The following is a 21,092-nucleotide window of genomic DNA, read 5'->3' as shown; positions in this document are numbered from 1 at the left end:
GTGAGTTCTAGGCTCTTCGCTGGATTCCAAAGTATATAGGCTCTGCCTTAACAATTTCCAGTGTCGTTTCCACTGGAGACACCCAAAATGATGGAGCAGAACTTTGACATTGTTTTTTTATATTAAAAATGTCAGGGAGGGGAAGAGGGTATTCCCAGAGGCTGCGAAGAGAGGAAACAGTTTGGTCTGCTGGGTTTCATTCCATTTTTGAAAGACAGAAACATTTTATAATATGGCAGGTTGCTCCTTTTCAGGGCTCACCGAGACTGTAGGTGTTGCAGCATGGGTCAACACTATGCATGGGCCAGCGAGCCTCAATTATAGGTTAAGTTCTTTTGTAATTGCTGCTCCTCCTCCTGGCCGTGCACTCTCAGCAGTGGGTGCAACAGCTGGTGCTAAGCACTGGCTATAGGCTGCCTTCTGAGGAGTATGAATGGCCTGGACTTTCTTACCATTTCTGGCTTTGTTCTTGATTTCTATGTTTATAATACAGCATTTCATAAATGTAATAACTTTAGCAGCTGAAGGAAGAAAGCACTCAGAATTCACAATCCCATTGCCCTAGTCACCATTTTTATTTTAAAGAATATTTTGGAAGCAAAACTTCAAGTCCCATGCAGCCCGAGTAGTTGACTGAGTTGCCTTGCGTGTTCCCAGTGATGTCTGAGATAGCTTTTACCTTCTGTGAACCTTCCCAGCCCTGGTGTCTGTGCCATTCCTGTCAGGCTGCTTGTAATTTGGTGCCTGTTTTGTGATCAGTTCAGTCCATTTACAACATTCCCATCCTCTGTTAAGACTTGGTTGGCTTTGCCCAGCTCAGCCCCCCTTGCTAAGCTGCTTGGTATCTGTGCTGTGCTTATTTGCAGAAATGATGGAACAGAGTTTGGTGGCTCCATTTATCAGAAGGTGAACAAGAAGTTGGAGACTGCTGTTAATCTGGCCTGGACCGCAGGAAACAGCAACACTCGCTTCGGAATAGCAGCCAAGTACCAGATTGACCCTGACGCCTGCTTCTCGGTGGGTACCTGTGGGATCATGCATCGCTGAGACCCCACCTGATCCCTTGGGCTGATGGAGTTCCATGCTTCAGATAGTGATTCTTCTCACTGTGAAAGGGTTTACCATGAGTAAAACAATGAGAGTAATAGGACTTTCTGTACTTACTGTGGGTGCCAAACACTGTATGGAGCCTATTATATGTGAATTGCTGTATTTAGTTCTTATACAACCCATTTGAGATAGGAGCTGTTTTAAAACTATTCCATCCATGTTTTCACAGATGAGGAACTGAAAGCTCAGAGCAGCTGAGTGACTTCCCCAAGGGCAGGCAATTGCTAAGTGCTGGGGTTTGTGTTTGACCCAGAGTGCCTTGCTGTGGAGCCTCCTTCTCTAACCAGTCCCTAGTCCATGCTGCAGACTGTAAACCTTGAACCCAAGGTTTTAAATGTTTCTTTCCCCCTCAGTTTTCATTCTCCTGCCCTGCTCCTGTACTGCATATTAAGAAATCAGGTCCTCGTATTGACTGATTGGCCTCTTATCTTGCAGACCCCTGTAGCATAGCTCGTGGACCCTTGGGTTGCTGCAGTTTTTGCATTAAATCTTGTTGAGCTCATCTCTGTTGTCACAGGGCACTGCCAGCTGTAGCCCTTTTGGGGTGGAATGAGGAAGTCTCATGTTGCAGGATGCTTTCTGGGCTGGCTTGTGTAATTTACAGTCTCCTGAGATAGGAACTGAATTTGGCTTCTTTAAGGTTAGGCACTTTAAAACAAAGGAAAAGGGGCCATGTTATTTGGATGGCATGGGCAAAATGGAACAGCTAGATGGGCCACTGCCTGCCTGGAGGCCTTCCTTCCTGTTTTCTCCTGTGGGAGATGCCAGGTCTAAAAACAGCCATGTGAGCGGGAAAACATGCGCCCTGGTAGCTCTCGCTTTTGCCAGGACTTGATGTTCTCACAGCCTGAGCTTGCTCTGCTGACCTCTCACTTCCCAGAAAGGGGTCAGGGAGAGGCCTGGATTTCCCTACAACTCAGGCAGGAGAATAAAGGGAAAATTATTATTGACTCATTTGCTTTATTGATTATTAATCAGCACTCACTAAGTATAAGATTTAAGTCATTCTCCAGGAATTCTTTTGCTCCAAATATTCAGGCTTGTCTGTGCTGAATTTCCTTCATGTCATTATGGTTTTTATTTCTGTTTTTCATGAAGAGAAAATTCAAACAATGTTCTGCCACTTAACAAAAGCTTCATAACCTCATCAGGTATTTGCTCTGTATTTCCTTATCGCAACAAGTAGATCTCGAAGAACTCTTTTATACAAGAAAGTCTTTCAGGTCTCTGGCCATAAGTGAAGGTGTGCTCACCTGCTCAAAAATACAGATATACTCAAAAATACAGATACACTCAGTATAAATGGAATTGGGCCACATACCATAAAGGATCAAATGTAAATAATAACTTCCTTTTAATTGAAAATTGTGTTATCCCTTTGTGTTACTTTCTGAGACCTAGTTCCTAAATTTAATATATTTCATATTGAATTTAATGAATCCTGTAAACAAAGAGGTCATGAAAAAATAGAATTTGATACTGAAATCCAGAGTTGGTTGGTTAAAAAGCTCTTACTCAGTTCGGAGACGGTAACATGAAGTATTTAACATTTTCACTCTTGACCTTTTCCTTGACTAGGCTAAAGTGAACAACTCCAGCCTGATAGGATTAGGATATACCCAGACCCTAAAGCCAGGTATGTATTGGTGAAATTAGTTGTCTTAAAATGTGGTGCTGGTTTTGCTGCTTTAGGTTAATTGCTTATAAATAACTGTACAGAACATTGTAAATGAGTGTATATCATTTTACAGTTGAATGTTTATAAAGGAGTGCTATCATTATAAAACATTTGGAGAACAGGAGAGGTGATAAGTAGGAGAAAAAAGGCCAAGCCTAACATATATTACATTTTGAGTTATTTTCTTCCATTCTTTGTCCCAGTGTATACCTAATACTTGATACTTATTTCCAGCAAGTTCTTTAAACCAGCCTATTGATCATCCTCATTGTAAAACTGGTTTCCAGGTTTCTTCTGCAAAGATAGCTAGGCCAGTCCATCGAATTAATGTTACAGCTATAGGAAATAATACCACCTTGGGGTTAGTTTGGTTAAATTGGGGCTTTGAATTCTGGAGATCTAAGATTACATGATGGGCAGAATCAAGCTATTCTAGAGAAAATAGCATTTAGTTGTGTGCGTGTGTATGTATCCATGTGTTTGTATCCGTGCTGTGAGTGGGAGCGTAAGACCTTGGAGTCTGATTCATAGCTAGGGTTTTGTTTCAGGGGGCTTTTGCTAAAGAAGTTTACTGCATGGTGCTGATTACAGCAGGGATATTGAGAGGATAAAGGAAAGCAGAGTCCCTTAAGTGGATTTGGGTGAGCTGTGGAAGAATCATTATTGTTTTATCAGCTCATCCTAGGCTGCCTAGTCATTAGTCAGATGGTGTTGAGTAACAGGGATTGAAGGGCCCTGTGGTTTTGCTCCTGCTGATCACACATGGCTGGAACAGGTTTTGAACCTGATGTGGTGTCTCCAGTGTGCTGCAGTGATCCTCCTGAGCTAACCTTTCTTCTCCTTTCTTTTCTACTTCTCTCTTCCCTTCCTCTCCCTGATTTCTCCTGCAGGTATCAAACTGACACTGTCAGCTCTGCTGGATGGCAAGAATGTCAATGCTGGTGGCCACAAGCTTGGTCTAGGACTGGAGTTTCAAGCATAAATGAATACTGTACAATCGTTTAATTTTAAACTATTTTGCAGCATAGCTACCTTCAGAATTTAGTGTACCTTTTAATGTTGTATGTCTGGGATGCAAGTATTGCTAAATATCATATTAGACTTCCAGGTTAAAGATGATTCAGCTTTAGGGTGTTACCCTTTCAGAGGTACAGAAGAAACCCAATTTCAAAAAAGGTCCTTTCAGCTGTAGACTTGGTGGGGAGCTTGCTGGCCCCATGAGATGTCAGGTTTCTTTTTTACCTAGAAATCGCTGCAAGTGGAAGCTGATAATTTGCAGGCACTTTGTAAATTCCTATTGAGTAATCGAATGAAATTGTAACTTCCTGAGAATTGAACCTTGGTTTCCTACCCTAATTGACTGAGGAGAGGCTCTTTGTTTGATGGTGTGTACAAACTTAACTGAAAGGGACTTTTATAGGCAGGGACTTTTTCCACCTCCATCCATCACCTCTTTTACACAAAAAGTAGTCTGCAGGGTGTGGTAGCCGTTTCTTTTGTGCCATTTTGGGGTGGAGAAGTTGTGATGAAGCCAATAATTCAGGACTTAATTCCCTCTCATGTTGTGGTTTTTTTGCCCTTGCACCAGAGTATGAAATAGCTTCTAAGAGCCCCAGCTGCAAGCTGGGAAGAGTCTCTGTGACTGTAATCACATGGTGACAACACTCAGAATTTAAATTGGACTTCTGTTGTATTCTCGCCACTAAAGTTTATTTTTTAGCAGTTTAATGGGTACATTTTAGAGTTCCATTTTGTGTGGAATTAGATTCTCCCCTTCAAATGCTGTAATTAACATCACTTAAAATAAAACTTGAATAAAATATTGAAACCTTATCCTTCTTTGGTTGTCTTTATTAATAAAAGTGTAAATAAACAGGGCTTATGTTTATCTTGTTTCTCAGCCTCTTGCTGTGGTTATGTGTGTGTGATATTTTTAGTTTTCTATTGCTGCATAACAAATTACCACAAATTTAGTGGCTTAAAACAATACTTACTTATTTCACAGGTATGTCAGTCAGAAGTCTAAGCACTAGTACCTGGGCTCTCTTAAGATTCTCACAGTGGTGAAATGAGGATGTCAGCCAAACTGTGTCTTCATCTTAGGCTTGGGGTCTTCTTCTAGGCACATACGGTTGTAGCAGAATTCAGTTTCCTTTAGTTCTAAGACAGTGGTTTCTATTGATATTTCTTTGCCAGCCATCAGCTAGGGGCTGCTTCAGCAAACACAGACCATCTGCATTCTTTGCCATGTGATCTTCTCCATTTTGAAAGCTGGAACAGTTGGAACAGAAAAATTTCACCAGCAAATCCTTGCCACACTTCTTATTTCCTCCAAAAGAGCCCAAACACCTAATTCTCAAAAAATTTTATTTTTAAAATTAAGATATAATTGGCATATAACATTATGTTAGTTTCAGGAGTACAACAAATGATTTGATATTTGTATGTATTGTGAAATAATCACCATACCTGGATGTCCAGTTAACATCCATTACTTGTACAGAATTGTTTTTTGCTTGTGATGAGAAGTTTCTTTTTTTTTTTTTTTAATGTTTTTATTTATTTACTGGACATGTGGCATGTGGGATCTTAGTTCCCCAACCAGGGATCAAACCCATGCCCCCTCCATTGGGAGCTCAGAGTCTTAACCACTGGACCACCAGGGAAGTCCCTGATGAGAAGTTTTAAGACCATTAATTATGGTCACATTACATTATGGTACGTTACATCCCCATAACTATTTTATAGTGTCCTAATCCTTTCAAGGGCTCACCTGATTAGGTCAGGTCCACTGAGGATAGTCTCCCATTAAAGTCAACTGTCCACATAGCATAACCTAATCACAGGAGTGCTAGCTCACATTCACCTGTGCCTCCCAAAGGCAGGGGATCATATAAAGGTATGGATCACTGGGGATGGATTCTGCCATATGTATTTAAAAATAACTTGTGGACTTCAAGCATTTACAAAACATTAATAGTAACTCTGCATGTGTATTACTCAGCTTCATCAAATGTAAACTTTTTTCCTATTCAGCGATAAATGGTTTTAGGCAGAATTCCTTTTTATGGATGTTTGGAAGTGGCAATTCCGAACAGGTATCAGATTTACTTTTAGCAAACTGGTCACCCCAAACCTGCTGGCCTCAGTATTTGTCATATTTCATTAGGTTCATAAAGACCTGCAGCTATTTCAAAGAGAACTTTGTTAAATGTGTTCAGAGACTGTGGTGCATAAAGTTTGTTGGGTACATCCAGTCAGATGCTAGGTACAGTAATGATATTTTGAAAGGTACAAAGGGCTCTCTGAGCGAATATTTTCCATCTGTATATTGTCTGTTGCATGCAGCATGTCAGAATATTGTGCAAAATGCCCTGAGTTCATGATACACCAGTAGAACTGAAACAATCTAGTACGGGGACAAAGGAACAAAGGGGACAAAAAAGAGGACTGAAGGTGTTCATTACAGGAAAAAGGCTTGATTAAGCCCAAATCTCCCAACATGCAGATGCTACAATTGAGACTTATTGGTAAAACTGAGTGATGGTTTTTGTACTCACAGAGGGAAGGCTCTAGGGGAACTTGGGAGGACTTTGAACCCTGGCTACCCTGAAAGTTTTGCAATAAGGGTACCATTCAGTCTATTTGGGCTTGTGGCTGGCTTGGGGAAATGAATAGATGAATGACCTTTTAGTTTTCTTGACAACACAGAGTTTGTGTGTTTCCGAGCGGTCACCAGGGCCAGATAAATGTTAAGGGAAACCAGATTCAGGAGAACACAGGCCCTCTCTCCTCAGAGAGGCAGCTCAGCTGTATATGGGGGAGGAGCAAGCTTCTTAGGGAATCATGGAGACCCGAGTGGAGAAGCTGTGGGGTGAAATAAATGTCTTGTTTCATGACACGATTTCCTGTAAATCAATCAGATGTAATTTTATGACCTGAAGCCTACATACATTTATTAAGAAAACATTCTCAGAACACACAGACCACAGCATTATGGCTGGGGCCTTAAGGGAACTTCTGGAAGCTTCTAAATTTGCATTTTCATATACTGGGGGTTTTAAGTGACAGGATTTAAAAATAGAAGCTTACTCCTCTTTCCTAGACCACTTCTCTGCTTTTCCTTCATAATACCTTTACCATTATATAGTATGTATTTTACACTGTAGTCTCCCTCACAAGAAAAGAAATTCTACAAAGGTGGGGAGTTTCTTTCAGTGCTGTATACTGAAATATGAGGAGGTGCTAAGTATTTGTTGAAGTAATAAATGGTTATGGGGAAAGGTAAAAAATAAAACATTAACCTAAAATTCCACCACCCATTCTTAATATTTATGTTTCCTTTGCCTTTGGGAGGGGGAGGGCAGTTACTTCTCTTTTGGGATCACTCTATTACAAAGTTGAATACTTATAAAAATCTTCTAAAACAATTAGCTGTATAGTAGCCCATCACGTGGGAGGGAGAGTCTTCACACCTTACAAATTACATCCTTAGTTTGCAGCCGACTTTGAGGTGCTCCCCCTTGCCCCAAATCCCACTGTACCTCTCCTTTCCCGTTTCCAGGACTCCATTCCGGGCCGCGGCGTCATCACGCTGGGACGCAAACGCCTACGGACGCCGCGATGCTTTACGCAATGTCTGACGTCACGACGCAGAGCCTAGCAACCGCGCAGGCTCTTGGCCGAGACCGTTATGGCTGCCGCCGCCCGGAGAAGGATGAGCGGCGCCGAGCAAGCAAATCTGCTGCCCAGGCCAGGTGTCCAGGTCCCCGGAGGGCTGGCGCGGCCGCTGGTCCTGGCCCTCCTGCTTGCATCCGCCATGATACCCAGTGGTAAAGGGGGCGCGGCGGCAGGGCGGGCGCGGGAAGACGGGGCGGGCCCCGGCGCGGAACGCCAAGACGGGCCCCGCCAGGGAACGGGCGATTCCGAGTGTCCGGAGCAGGTGGCGGTATCTATAGGGGCAGGGTCTCTACAGCCCTGGCGAGGCTGTCTGAAGGGGTCTGTGAAGGTAGGGTCTTTAAGAGGCCTCAAGTGGGCTTGAAAGGTCCGGGGCCTCCGGCAGCGAGTGTGTAGATGGGCGGGGAAGGAGGAGTGGCCGTCGTGTCTAGAGAGTCTTGAAGAATGGGTTGCTACAGAGAATGGCTGTGATACGGTCTCCAGAATTCCTTGGAGGTGTGGAGTAAAAAAAACAAAACAAAAAAACACAACGCACAACTGTAAGAGCTGTGAGTTGAGTTTATTCAATATCTTACTAAAGGTTGTAGCTGGCGGAGCCAGCTTTTCAGTTCTAAGCAATTGTTCGAAGAGGTCGAGAGAGGAGCCAGAATATGTATGAATTTTTTTTTCTTTTTTTTTTTGCTGGGACGTGTAGTCGAACATCAAAAGATTATTGCTAATAACAACAGACCTGAAGGTTATAATTTTAGTACTTTTCTCTATATGGGAAGACACCGGAATCTGGGATTATTGAAGTTTTTTTTTAAAGAAGCATTTCCTTAGATAGGACCCGTATATCATCCTGTTTTTCTCTGTCCTGAATTCCCCTCAGGCCCACTGTGATGGGCACTTGCAGTGACTAATGGCTTGATTCTTGTGGAACTGGAATGGCACACAGCTTTTTTTTTCTTTTTATTTATAGAGATGGGAGTTAGGAGGGTCTAGAAGAGAGGACAGAGGGGAGAGGTGCTGAAGAGTTTAGAAGGTGTGGTGTCCAGAGAGAGTCCCAAGGTCAGGGGTGGGTGCCCAGGGGTTTAGCTGGGCCAAGGGACGGTGAGATCAGTCGTAAAGACGAAGGTGGGTAGGGGTAGTGACTGGACTGAGCTGATGGAATATTTTGGAGAGCAAAAGGGAAAAGAACTATCTTTGAGTACTGTTGCTTCTCTGAGAACTGGGAGGTTCTGATGCTTGGTAAAGAGCCAGAATGCTAGAGTGTTGGACTTCTGAGGGGCTTAGGAGGACAGGAGTTCTGGGACAAGTGAGACTCTTTGTAAACATAGTCCCCCTTCTCTGTGTCCTAGATAGCCCTGCTTCATTTTGATGAATCTGTAGGATTTAAGCATTTCTTTTTTAGTTTTTTGAGTCTTGATTGACATATTAGTTTCAGGTGTACAGCATAATAATTTGATGTTCGTATACAGAGGTCACCACAGTAAGTCTAGTTGCCATCCAGCACCCTGCATCATTAACAAAAAATTTTTTTCTTATGATGAGGACTTTGAAGATTTACTTTCTTAGCAACTTTCCAGTATGCAGTCTTATTAATTATGGTCACCATGCTGTACATTGCATCTGCATGCCTTATTTAATTTATAATTGGAAGTTTGTATCTTTTGATTCCTTTCACCTCCACTCCCTCCCCCTGCCTCCCCCACCATTTTGTTTTCTGTATCTATGAGTTTAGCTTTTTTGTTTTGTTTTTTAAATGCCACATGTAAATGCAATCATGATATTTGTCTTTCTCTTACTGACATATTGCACTTTAGTGTAATGCCCTGAATATCCACTCACGTGGTTGCAGATGGCAAGATTCCATTCTCTTATGTCTGAATGATAATTCATCCGGTATATATACCTCAATTTCTTTATCCATTCATTGATTCATGAGCTCCTTGGTTGTTTCTGTATCTTGGCTATTTTAAATAATGCTACATGATTAAGTACTCCTTTTCTTAGAAATGTCACATTGTTAATCAAAACATTGAAGGCCTTATTGAGAAATGAAACCTGTAAACCGTGTTCTGAGACTTGGGAGGAACAAATGCACTAACAATTTATGGTGCGTTTAAGCAGCATCTTGTGCAGTAGCTCCTTTTTATTTTCAGGCCGAGGCACAATCCTTATGCCTAAATCTTTTCTGAGTGCAGATGAAAAACAGTATGAATAGGATAGTGTTCACTGACTTGCCAGCGGGGCTGTCTAGCCATACATTCCTCTGCTACAGTGCTGTGATTACTTACTTGGGTTTCCCCAGCAGGACTGAGAGTGTGTGGACCACCGTCCCAGAAGTGTTTGTAAGTCTGGGGAAGGACTGTGGTCCATTTTCCTAAGGTCCTTTCATAGCTAGTAAATAAGGGGGATTTCTCCTGTTGATGCAAGTATTCCTGTTCCTAAAGTACTTAAGTAGCATGGTTGTTTTGGTCATTTAATCATCTAAGAAAAAACTGACTTGTAAACATTTATATTTCTTGCTGGAATGCTTAAGATATATGGTTTAGGGGTATATGTAGCTGGTAACTATAGTTTCAGAAACAACTTTTTAAAAGATGGTTGAAAATCTTCTGACATGTGCTTTTAACAGGGAGGCAGCTCCTTGCAGTACAGTGTAGCATGTGTAGAACTTTGGCTAATACAAATGTTCTTGTAAGTGTACCTTAGGGTAGAGTGATTTCAAAATAGTTACTCTTGTCAGAAGAAAATGGAAGTCTAGCTAGAATGTATTGAGTTTTGAACTTCAAGTAACCATAAAATGTTAGAAAGTTGCCATATCAGTTTTATTTAAACTTGTTCCATGTTAGATTTCTTAAACTTTCAGTGCTTGCTTGGGTGTATTCTTGGCAATCTCTGAGACTTTTTTAGTTTTATGTATTTGTTTGATGAATTAAAAAAAACTAATGTAAGCATTATTTTGGATTATGGGATACTCACTGTAAGACCAGGTCTGCCATGCTATTTCAAAAATGCCTGCTTTCTATGTTCTGCCATCATATTGCTCCCAGATGTTGCCTTAATTTATTTAATATGTAATGTATTCAATTTTTAAGGCATTGTTTCTCAGAATTCAATGTGTGAATGAATTCTCAGAGAAATATTGGTACAGTGTAAGGAAGTTTTTAAAAAGGGACCAGTAGAAGAGAAATTAAAAACTTTTTATTTTTAAAAAGTTAACTTTTAACTAGAGAGATAATATCAAATAGGGAAGGGTAGAGATGGAACATATATTTAGAAATCTAAAGTTATCTACATATATGCTGCTGCTGCTGCTGCTGCTGCGTCACTTCAGTCATGTCTGACTCTGTGCGACCCCATAGACGGCAGCCCATCAGGCTCCACTGTCCCTGGGATTCTCCAGGCAAGAACACTGGAGTGGGTTGCCATTTCCTTCTCCAGTGCATGAAAGTGAACAGTGAAAGTGAAGTCGCTCAGTCGTATCTGACTCTTAGATACCCCATGGACTGCAGCCCACCAGACTCCTCCGTCCGTGGGATTCTCCAGGCAAGAGTACTGGAGTGGGGTGCCATATATATATATATATGTAAACTTAAACAAGTAAATCTGTGAAGTCAGAGTTACCACTTTGTTCTGAATACATGTCATAGCTGACTGGGTCAGCCTCTTTTCTTTGAAGGAGTGGTGGTCCAGAAGGTTGATCTAATTTACATCAGATGTTTCAGATGAATTCCAAGTTTGTTTTCTTGAATGTAACGTCTAGTGTTTTTTATTGTTTGGATGCACTGCAGGGCGTGCAAGATCTTAGTTTCCCAACCAGAGTTCAAACCGTGCCCCCTGCAGTGGCAGCACAGAAGCTTAACCACTGGACCACCAGGGAAGTCCTAATTTCCACATTTTTGCTCCTTGAACAATATTTATTAACTCTACTCCTACCTGGAGCTTCCCTGGTAGACTCCTACCTGATGCTGGTATCGGAGTTACAACAACAAATAGGGTGATGTTGGAGATATCCTTAGAAGAGTCAGTGGGGATTTACCTGGCTGAGAACTATGAGAAAGGTTTTTGAGAGGGTGTGGCACAGATGGTAAAGCGTCTGTCTGCATTGCAGGAGACCCGGGTTCAATCCCTGGGTTGGGAAGATTCCCTGGAGAAGGAAATGGCAGCCCACTCCAGTATTCTTGCCTGGAAAATCCCATGGAGGGAGGAGGAGCATGGTAGGCTACCGTCCATGGGGTTGCAAAGAGTCGGACACGACTGAGAGACTTCACTTTCACTTTCAGTAGGTACAGAAACAGTACTTGGGAAGCAGTGTAGGATTTGTGGAGAGAGTTGGGTCAAGAGCATGTTCAATAAGTGTTTATTGAATGCCTGCTATCTGTTAAGTAGGCAGTGGGGATAGAATAGTTTGGAAGATTAGTAAGAGGTAATAGCATTGAGATAATGGGGACCAGATCATATAGGAATTTATAGGCTATTATAAAGGCTTTGAATTTCACTTTTGAGAGAAACGCAGAACTACTAGGTGGTTTTAAGCAGAGCAGTAACATCATTTAGCATAAGGTTTTACAGGGTGACTGGCTGTTGAGTGGGCACTGGGGATTATGGTAGAAGCAGGCAGATGATTTAGAAGACTACTGTAGTAATCTAGGTGAGATGATGGTGGCTTGGATTAGGCAGTAGCAATGGAGAGGTGAAAACTCTTCAAATTCTTCATATATTTTGAAGGTAGGGTAACAGATTGGATGTGGAGTGTTAAAATAATGACTGCAAAGCTTTAGGCTCGAACAACAGAGAAATGGAGTTGTCATAACTGAGAAGGAGACAGACTGTAGATAGAACAGGGTTTTTTTGTTGTTTCTTTGTCTTCTCTTTTCGGAGTAGGGAGTGAAAATTCATGTCTTTAACCTTTTCATCTTGAAATAATTGTAAACTCGCTTGCAGTTGTAAAAAAATAAAGTACAGAAATTCTGTGTACCCTTCACCCAGTTTTTCTCAGTGATAGTACCCTGCAAACCTGTAGTGCAGTAGACACTGATATTGATGCAGTCAAGATGCAGAGCATTTCCATCACCATAAGGACTTTTTCTGTGGCTCTTTTAAAAGTCACCCTCACTTTTCCCCTATCCCTACTCCCTCCTGAATTCCTGGCAACCGCTAATCATTTTTATTTCTGTAATCTTGTCATTTTGTGCATGCAATGTATGGAATCATGTAATATGTAGCTTTTGGGAGTTGGCTGGTTTTACCTAGTATAATTCTTGGGAGATGCATCTGAGTTGTTTCATGTATCAATAGTTTGTTCCTTTTATTGCTGAGTAATGTTCCTTGGCATGTATGTGTACTTCAGTTGTTCAACCATTCATCTATTGAAGGACATCTGAGTTGTTTCCAGTTTTTGGCTATTGTGAATAAGGCTGCTATAAACATTTATGCAAAGATTCTTATGTGAACATAAGTGTTCGTCTCTCTACAGTAAATGCCCAGGACTGTAACTGCTGGGTCATGTGGTAGTTGCACATTTAGTTTAAGAAACTGCCAAACTGTTTTCTGGAATGGTTGTCACATGTTATGTAGCCACAGCAAAATGTGAGTGATCTTGTTACCCTGTGTCCTTGCCAACATTTGACATGGTCATTATTTTTTATTTTAGCCATTCTGATAGGTGTATGGTGATATCTCATGGAGATTTAACTTGCATTTTGCCAATGGCTAACATCTTTTCATGTGCTTGTTTGCCATCTGCATACTCTTTTTGGTGAAATGTCTCTTTATGTCTTTTGTCCATGTTCTAATTGGGTTGTTTGCTTTTTCACTTTTGAGTTGTCATAGTCCTTCATGTATTCGAGATACTAGTCCTTCGTTGGGTATGGGGCTTACAGATACTTCTTCCACTTGGTAGCATGTCTTGTCTTCCTCACGAAAGTCTTTTACTGAACAAAAGTTTTAAAATTTCGACGGAATCCAGTTTATGAGTTTTCCTTTTATGTATTGTGTTTTTGGTCTAAGAATTTATCTAGTCCACGATTCTGAAGATTTTGTTGAAGGTCTTTTCCTAAAATCTGTGTAGTTTTTTTAAAAAAATGATTATTTTAATGGATTTATGTAAGCTTTGGTGGTGGTGGGTCCTCGCTGCTGCGTGCGGGCTTTCTCGGGTTGTGGTGTGTGGGCTTCTCTCATGCGGCACAGGCTCCAGGCGCGTGGGCTGAGTAGTTGAGGCGCATGGGCTTAGCTGCTCCACGGCACGTGGGGTCTTCCTGGACCCGGGATTGAACCCATGTCCCCTGCATTTGGAGCTGGATTCTTATCCAGTATACCACCAGGGAAGCCCCTAAAATCTGTGTAGCTTTACATTTAAACTTGTGAGCCATGTTTTAGTTAATTTTTGCAAAAGGTGTGAGTCTTAGGCCAAGGTTAATTTAGCTTGTTAGATTACATTGATTTTTGAGTATTGAGGCTATCTTGCATCTCTGAAATAAACCTTATTAATCATGGAGTATCATTTTATATATCGGTGATTTCTTTTTTCTTTTTTTGGTTGTTCCACGTGGTTTGTGGTATCTGTTTCCCAGCCAGGGATTGAACCTGGGCAGTGAAAGCTTGGACTCCTAACCACTAGGTCACCAGGGAACTTTATATTGCTGGTTTCTATTTGTTAATATTTTGTTAAGAATTTTTGCATTTCTGTTCATGAAGGATACCAATATGTGATTTTCTTTTTCTGTAGTGCCTTTGGTTTTGGTTTCAGGAGCTTCATAAAAAGAATCATGAAGTGTTCCCTCCACAGGTTTCTGGAGGAGGTTGTATAGAATTGATGTTAACTCTTCATTAAACATTTGGTAGAATTCTCCAGTGAAATTTTCCAGTGAATTCTCCATTCTCATGTGGGCTAGGATATTTAATTTTGGGGAATTTTAAAATTAAGAATTCAGTTTCTTTAATAGTTAAAGGGCTAGTCAGATTATGTATTTCATATGTGGTAAGTCATGGTACTTTGGGTTTTTAAGATTCTGGTCTTAAACTTTGTCTTTTAGTTGCTTTTTATGACATTGCTCTGACAGGGGAGGTGGGGGTTGGTGCACATTACTTGCAGTTAAAGCTAGACATCTAGGGTCTCTGCTTGATCTGCGTTGAGCCTTAAGGACAGTGGTGGTCCTGGTAGCTCTGGGCAGAGGTGGGAGTTTCTGCTCCTCTTGTCGCCTGCACTGATGTGTTGGTGGGGACAGCCTCGTTACTGCTGGGCCATGGCTAAAGTCTTGACTGTCCACTAGGCCTCCTCTGACACATCCTTTTATGGAGGTGAAGGGGCCCCTCAGTGCAGCTTGGTCAGGGGGTAATCTAGCTTCCCCACTTGGTCTTTGCTGTGAGTGGAGAGTGGTGCTCTTTGTTTGGAGAGAGTAAGAGCAGTCGTCTAAAAGTTTTCTTTCTTGCTAGGCTGCCTCTCTCCTGATCTTCTGGCGAGAGCGCAGGCTCTTTTGGGGGCCTGTTTTGTCCATACTCGTGGGTGTTTCCAGGTTATTGCATTCTTCAGCTCCAACTCTGGAATATATGAGGTAAAAAGAAAATTCGGGATAGTCAACTCTGGGTTGTTTCTCAGGTCCTGAGGTCCCTGATCGCTCTGCCTTATTCTTTCCACCTTTCACAGTTGTGTTATTTTCCATGTAATAGGAAGAGTTTTATTTGTTTTCAGTGGGAAGAATAGGGAAAAATACATTTACTCCATCTTCCTAGCAGTGAAAGTCAGAATTTCATTTTGAACGTGTTAATTTGAATGACAAATCCAAGCGGACATGTCGGGTAGACAGTTGGACTTCTGAGCTGAGAGTTCTGGTAGTTTGTGGACCTTCTCTTTTGAGGGCTTCATTTTTCTGAGAGAAGTCAGGAAGCTATATTAGCCTTTGACAATGAGGAGAACAGAAAAGGTTTTAGAAGTTTGAGGACAGAGCAAACTGTGAATGGTCTACTAAGAGAGTAGAAGGGTAAACAGGCTAGGAAAACACAGTGTAATTGCTGAGAGCGTAACATGTGCATCTGAATTTGGGTGTTGCATTTAAAATGAAATAAAAAAATGAAAAATAGAAAATGAAATATTCATCAGATAACAGTTGCCTCGCCAGATAGTAAGAACTTAAACAGCATAAGAGACCTGTTGCATTTCGTAGTCTGCCACCATAAGAAAAAGAAAGAATAGAGAGGGATCTGACTTTAGGTCACGATGGCAAAGTCCATGCAGCGCTTGTGCCCCCTGTTCTAATTTCACAAAGGTTGGATTTCACTACCTGCAGAACAGAAAGGTGACTAATCCTAGTTTAGTGAAAAATATAGGTGTATTTCCTTTTAGCTTGGTGGAGATAAATTTGGAGATTTCAGTGTAACATTTCTTTCTTTACTTATTTTAGTTAAATCACAGATTGAGTCATTGAGCCAGCCTGTACTCAAGTCAGATGTTTCTACTCCAAATACGAATGCTTTAACAAATGAAAACCAAACCACACCTGCTTTCCAAACCAGCACCACTCTCCCTCCCACAACTAATGCAGAAAAAAGTGGAGTGGCGTCCGTGTCCCCTCATCCCTTGCCTACTACTTCTCTGTCCCAAGAGGAAGTTGAGAACAATGAAGATCCTAGCATAGAGGAGGAGGATCTTCTCACACTGAACAGTTCTCCGTCCACTGCCAAAGACACTCTGGACAACGGGGATTACGGAGAACCAGACTATGACTGGACCACCAGCCCCCGGGATGATGAGTCCAGTGAAGCCTTGGAAGAAAACAGGGGCTACGTGGAAATTGAACAGTCAGAGAGACCTTTTAAAACCCCACCCTCAAATATAGAAGAGGAAGATAGCCATTTCTTTTTCCACCTTATTATTTTTGCTTTTTGTATTGCTGTTGTTTATATTACATATCACAACAAAAGGAAGGTAAGTTTGAGATTTTTTCACCCCCTCTAGTTGCCCTCTGTTGTCTCAGTCATACTTCTTATTAATGCTTTTGCTTATTCAGAGGTGTTTTTCCCTCTTTTAATCAGCTTTCAGTTGATGGTAAAATATTGTGGTATCTCATCAGCTTGTATGTCTGTGTGGATTTTTAACAAATGGCAGAATGCTTTACTGCATGTGAGTGAGTGAGTGAAAGTTGCTCAGTCATGTCTGACTCTTTGCGACCCCCATGGACTATGCAGTCTATGAAATTCTCCAGGCCAGAGTACCGGAGTGGGTAGCCTTTCCTTTCTCCAGGGATCGAACCCAGGTTTTCCACATTGCAGGTGGATTCTTTACCATTTGAACCACAAGGGAAGTCCAAGAATACTGGAGTGGGTAGCCTATCCCTTCTCCAGTGGATCTTCCCAACCCAGGAATTGAACCGGGGGCTTCCCTGGTGGCTTAGAGGGTAAAAGCATCCGCCTGCAATGCGGCAGACCTGGGTTCAATCCCTGAGTCGGGAAGATCCTCTGGAGAAGGAAATGGCAATCCACTCCAGTACTCTTGCCTGGAAAATCCCATGGACGGAGGAGCCTGATAGGCTACAGTCCATGGGGTTGCAAAGAGTGGGACACAACTGAGTGACTTCACTTTCACTTTCTCCTGCATTGCAGGCGGATTCTTTACCAACTGAGCTATCAGGGAAGCCTACTACATGTGCTTTTTTAAAAAAGAAGCCAATTGATTTTGAGCAAAACCAAAGCCCGATGATTTTTTTTTTAAAGGTTTTATGTCTTAATTTGGTATTGCTACTTCATTGGGAGTGCTTGTGGAGAGAGATGTTAATTTAGGACTTATAATTTATTTACATTGAAGTTAATGTTATTTTGATAACTTTTTTCCCCTGGTTGTTAAAGTATTAGATGTCTTTTTTAGGGACGCAGAAAAATGTAAAAAAGAAAATGTAAGCTACTACCCAGAGCTGAGCATTATTAACATTTTGGTATATTTCTGGCCTGTAAATGTGTGTATAATTCAGATATATATGTGTATGCTAATAATTTTTAAGTGAACTTGATTTCATATAGTTTTATATCTTGCCTTTTACCTAACAAATTATGAGCATTTTTTGTATCATTAATATTCTTTAAAAGCATGATTTAAAAGCTATATAATTTAACTTTTTCCTGTTGAGTATTCAGGTTGTTTTCAATTTTTGATCCAGAAATAATAATATGATTATTATTAGTAGTATAGAACATGCTGTACTAAGATTGGTTTGTTGGATTACATGAGGCAGAGGAGCATGAACAGGACTGTATGGATAATTCAGTGTGAGGGTTCATCTGGGGGCTCTGCAGTCCCTGAGCTAAACAGTTAAACTTTTTAAATACTTAAAGGGAAATCAAACACAGTGTCCTTTTCAATACTTACTGGTCAGGAAATCTCAGTTCTTGACTTTGTTGTAACTTGCTTTGTGATTCCTAGCACCCACCTCCCCTTTAGGACGTTGATTTTCTCACCGGCAAAAATGATACAGAGGTAATTTCAGAATGCCTTCCAGCTCCTAGAGTCAGTGATTCTAATATCTCATTTGTGGTTTTGCGTTGGTTTATTTGCGGTTCAGTGGTCTCTCACTAGCTCTGTATTTGTAGGTGGATGGAATTTTGAATGGCAGCTATGTTTTATTCCACTGTTCATTGTTGGACCATCTCTATTACAAACGCCTAAAGAAAGAAAGGGAAGGTGCTCAGTCATGTCTGACTCTTTGCGACCCTGTGGACTGTAGCGTACCAGGCTCCTCCGTCCATGGGGTTTTCCAGGCACAAGTGCTGGAGTGGGTTGTCATTTCCTTCTCCAGGGGATCTTCCCGACCCAGGGATTGAACCTGGGTCTCCTGCATTGTAGGCAGATGCTTTACCATCTGAGCCAGCAGGGAAGCCCTAGGGACTTAAACACCTAAGGGACTTGTTAAACAGGTGGGTTCCTGGACTCCACTGCTATCTATTAGCTCATCCCTGAAGAGAGAGGCCAGGAGTCAGTCTTAACAGGGACTTCTGTACACATTAAAATTTAAAAAGCACTGTTTCAGCTTATTTACAAGATGGAAAACAAAATAGCCCTTTTGTTGTTGACATTTTACTTTTGTGTTTGGGAACCTAGGAGACAGTTATTTCAGTTATAAAAACTTTTAGCATGTCCTCTATTTTCTCTTTTGAATATCTGATTTGTTTTATTCCAGATTTTCCTTCTGGTTCAAAGCAGGAAATGGCGTGATGGTTTTTGTTCCAAAACAGTGGAATATCATCGTCTTGACCAGAATGTTAATGAAGCAATGCCTTCTCTGAAGATTACCAATGATTATATATTTTAAAGCACTGTGATTTGCATTTGCTTATTATGTAATTTTATTTGCTTGACTTTTTATATGATATTGTGCAGATGTTTGCCATTGGCAGTTCATACTTAAATGGGAGGTGGGCCTCTCTTTATTTTGCCTTGGTGCTTTGGAAATTAAGTATCATGAACAAGGAGTATATAATTTTTTATCTATGTTTTTAAAGGTGAATTCAATCAGGCGTCCAAAATGTGGAGTTGAGTGTTACCTGTTAGTTTTTTATTGTTTTAGATTTCTTTATTGTACTTCTTCTGGAAGTGTTAGTAATGCTACTTAAAAAAAATCCCGAACTTATAATTAAATTCTAACACATCTGATATTGCTGACTCAGACTCTCTTTCTGCCATCCAAATACTGTTTCTTAAGCACACATTTCTTTGTGCTGTCAAACTGTAATCTACAAGGATGTATGTAATAATGCTTTACATATAAGTAACATTTTTTTCTTCCAGGACTCTCTGCTTTGGATATTTTTGGATAATTTATGTATAATTTATTATTGCTCATTCTGACCACGATTTTAAGTAGCACATTAATAAATGTGTCTAAAAATTCTGGCAGTAGAGACTCTGCAGTTTGCAGTAGACGTAAATAAGATGTTCTAGATAGCTTTTTTGCTTTGAATTACTGAATTAAATTTAGAGGTAGAAATTGTTGTGAAATATTAAATACACGTACAATTGCTTTTACTTAGCAATTGATTGTAGCACGGGTTCCTCCAAGCTTTCAAGCAAGGGGCAGAGTTTAAAATTATATCATATTTGTTCACTCGCTTATTTTTTATAGTAAGTTTGAATGAATTTTAGGAGACATTGTAATTTAAATAATATTGGATCTAGGGCTTTCAAATTAAAATTATACCTGTTTGTATACATAAAGGCTGTATATGTACACTGACTCTTTCTCCCTTTGTGTTTGGTTTCTTGTTCTTTTTTAATAGCAACTGGAAATTACTTACTATATTTAATTTTGACTTGTCTTTCTATCATAAGGAGTTGATCAGTATGTAAATATATGATTTGAAACATAGTTGACTTATAGGTGTCACAACAACTTTTTAGAAAACATAACCCCTAATATATGTTAAACGCCACCCACAAAACCCAGGTGAGCTAGTGGGCATATGGTTTGTGTAGAGACGGAAGAGGCAGGGTAGTCCATCCTTTCTCTTGGGTGGACAGTTTACTGTTTGAGTAAGGAAGGGAGGCACACTGGAAGTACACCTGAACTGTTCTTGCAGTAATTTTTTTCATATCTGAAATTGTATTATTTAATATTTTGAATAAGATTTTAAAAAATAAATGGCAAAGATATAAATTCATGATTTTATGAGCGTGTTTCATTTTAATGATGCGTCCTTCACTGGGTGGTGATAGATGGGTAGTGTATCTTTGGGAGGAAAAAAAAAGAAAATGTATTAGCTTGCTTTTGATCCTTCTAACACTGGGACTCCGCTTCTGTGAATTCCACATAACATTTCTAGATCCTACTTTAGATCTAGTTTATGGCCATGTACTGTGGTTCATTGAAAACCGTAGCAGAGTAGGATTGCAAACGAAAGTAGAGCGGCTAAATCAGTGTGCTGCACTTCTGGCATCCCGCTTCCTTGTCTTCCTGTTGAAGCCTCTCCCATCCTGGAGGATTGCCCCCCTTAGTGCATCTGGGGTTCTTTGGTGCTTCCTGATGGCACAGTCTTTGCTACCCATGTCCCAGTGCTGCAATCAAATAGCCTCTGACTTGGATCATCAGATTGTACATTGATCAAAAATGCTTCCAGTGTCTTACTAAGGCACCCAAGTCACTGGTCTATAAGTCTGTGTATAATTCAGACGTACATGTGTATGTTAACAATTTTTAAATGAACTTGATTTCATACTGTTTTGCATCTTGCTTTTTACCTAACAGATCATGAGCATTTTCTATGTCATTAATATTTTTAAAAAACATCTAATAGCTGCATAATTTATTTAACTATTTTCCTCTTGACTGTTTAGATCGTTTCCAGTTTTTGGCTCCGAAATAATACTGTGGTGAATATTTCTGTATTGGAATTGGTTTGTTGGGTTAAATGAGGCAAAGGAGGCATAAATAGAAATGAATGGCACAAATAAGACCTACATTTGAGTCTTACGGCACCAGTGTATCCTACTCATATGTAGTGTAGTCTTTCAGTGTCAGTTTCCGGAGAGACCAGGAGCATTGCTCCAAATGTTGGTACTAATGGCATAATAGATAACACTTTAGTTACCATTTCTGTGTCTTATCTGAAAAAGAACTTGTTGAAAGTCGTGAGGCAGGCAGAAGCGGACACTTAGAAT

The 21,092-nt window shown here is 40.6% G+C and overlaps 2 protein-coding genes, 1 long non-coding RNA gene and 1 other non-coding gene across 6 annotated transcripts in view; 2 read left to right on the top strand and 2 right to left on the bottom strand.

Moving 5' to 3' along the window:
• Positions 1-4,606, top strand: part of VDAC1 (voltage dependent anion channel 1) — a 29,177-nt gene extending 24,571 nt beyond the window's left edge. For all 3 annotated transcript variants that reach the window (XM_068981206.1, XM_068981207.1, XM_068981205.1), the window contains exons 7-9: positions 867-1,017; positions 2,689-2,746; positions 3,679-4,606. In XM_068981206.1, coding sequence (XP_068837307.1) covers positions 867-1,017; positions 2,689-2,746; positions 3,679-3,770 — 301 coding nt within the window. In that variant the 3' untranslated portion in view covers positions 3,771-4,606. The remainder of the gene's footprint in view (positions 1-866; positions 1,018-2,688; positions 2,747-3,678) is intronic.
• On the bottom strand, positions 653-7,380 carry LOC138086416 (uncharacterized). The gene is made up of 3 exons (XR_011145390.1): positions 7,333-7,380; positions 4,783-5,059; positions 653-1,106 (listed from the first exon to the last, which is right to left on the bottom strand). It is a non-coding gene; the product is annotated as an uncharacterized lncRNA (long non-coding RNA).
• Positions 7,381-7,462: 82 nt separating this feature from the next.
• C9H5orf15 (chromosome 9 C5orf15 homolog) lies at positions 7,463-20,062 on the top strand. The gene is made up of 3 exons (XM_068981208.1): positions 7,463-7,620; positions 15,853-16,376; positions 18,619-20,062. Exons 1-3 carry the CDS (start codon positions 7,482-7,484, stop codon positions 18,748-18,750), a joined length of 795 nt encoding a protein of 264 aa, XP_068837309.1. The 5' UTR covers positions 7,463-7,481; the 3' UTR covers positions 18,751-20,062.
• TRNAC-ACA (transfer RNA cysteine (anticodon ACA)) lies at positions 18,244-18,315 on the bottom strand. The gene has a single exon. It is a non-coding gene; the product is annotated as a tRNA-Cys (tRNA).
• Positions 20,063-21,092: the final 1,030 nt, after the last annotated feature.

This window comes from Capricornis sumatraensis, chromosome 9 (assembly GCF_032405125.1).
Source record: "Capricornis sumatraensis isolate serow.1 chromosome 9, serow.2, whole genome shotgun sequence".
Lineage (NCBI taxonomy): Eukaryota > Metazoa > Chordata > Mammalia > Artiodactyla > Bovidae > Capricornis > Capricornis sumatraensis.
This window is presented reverse-complemented; position numbering and strand designations above follow the sequence as displayed.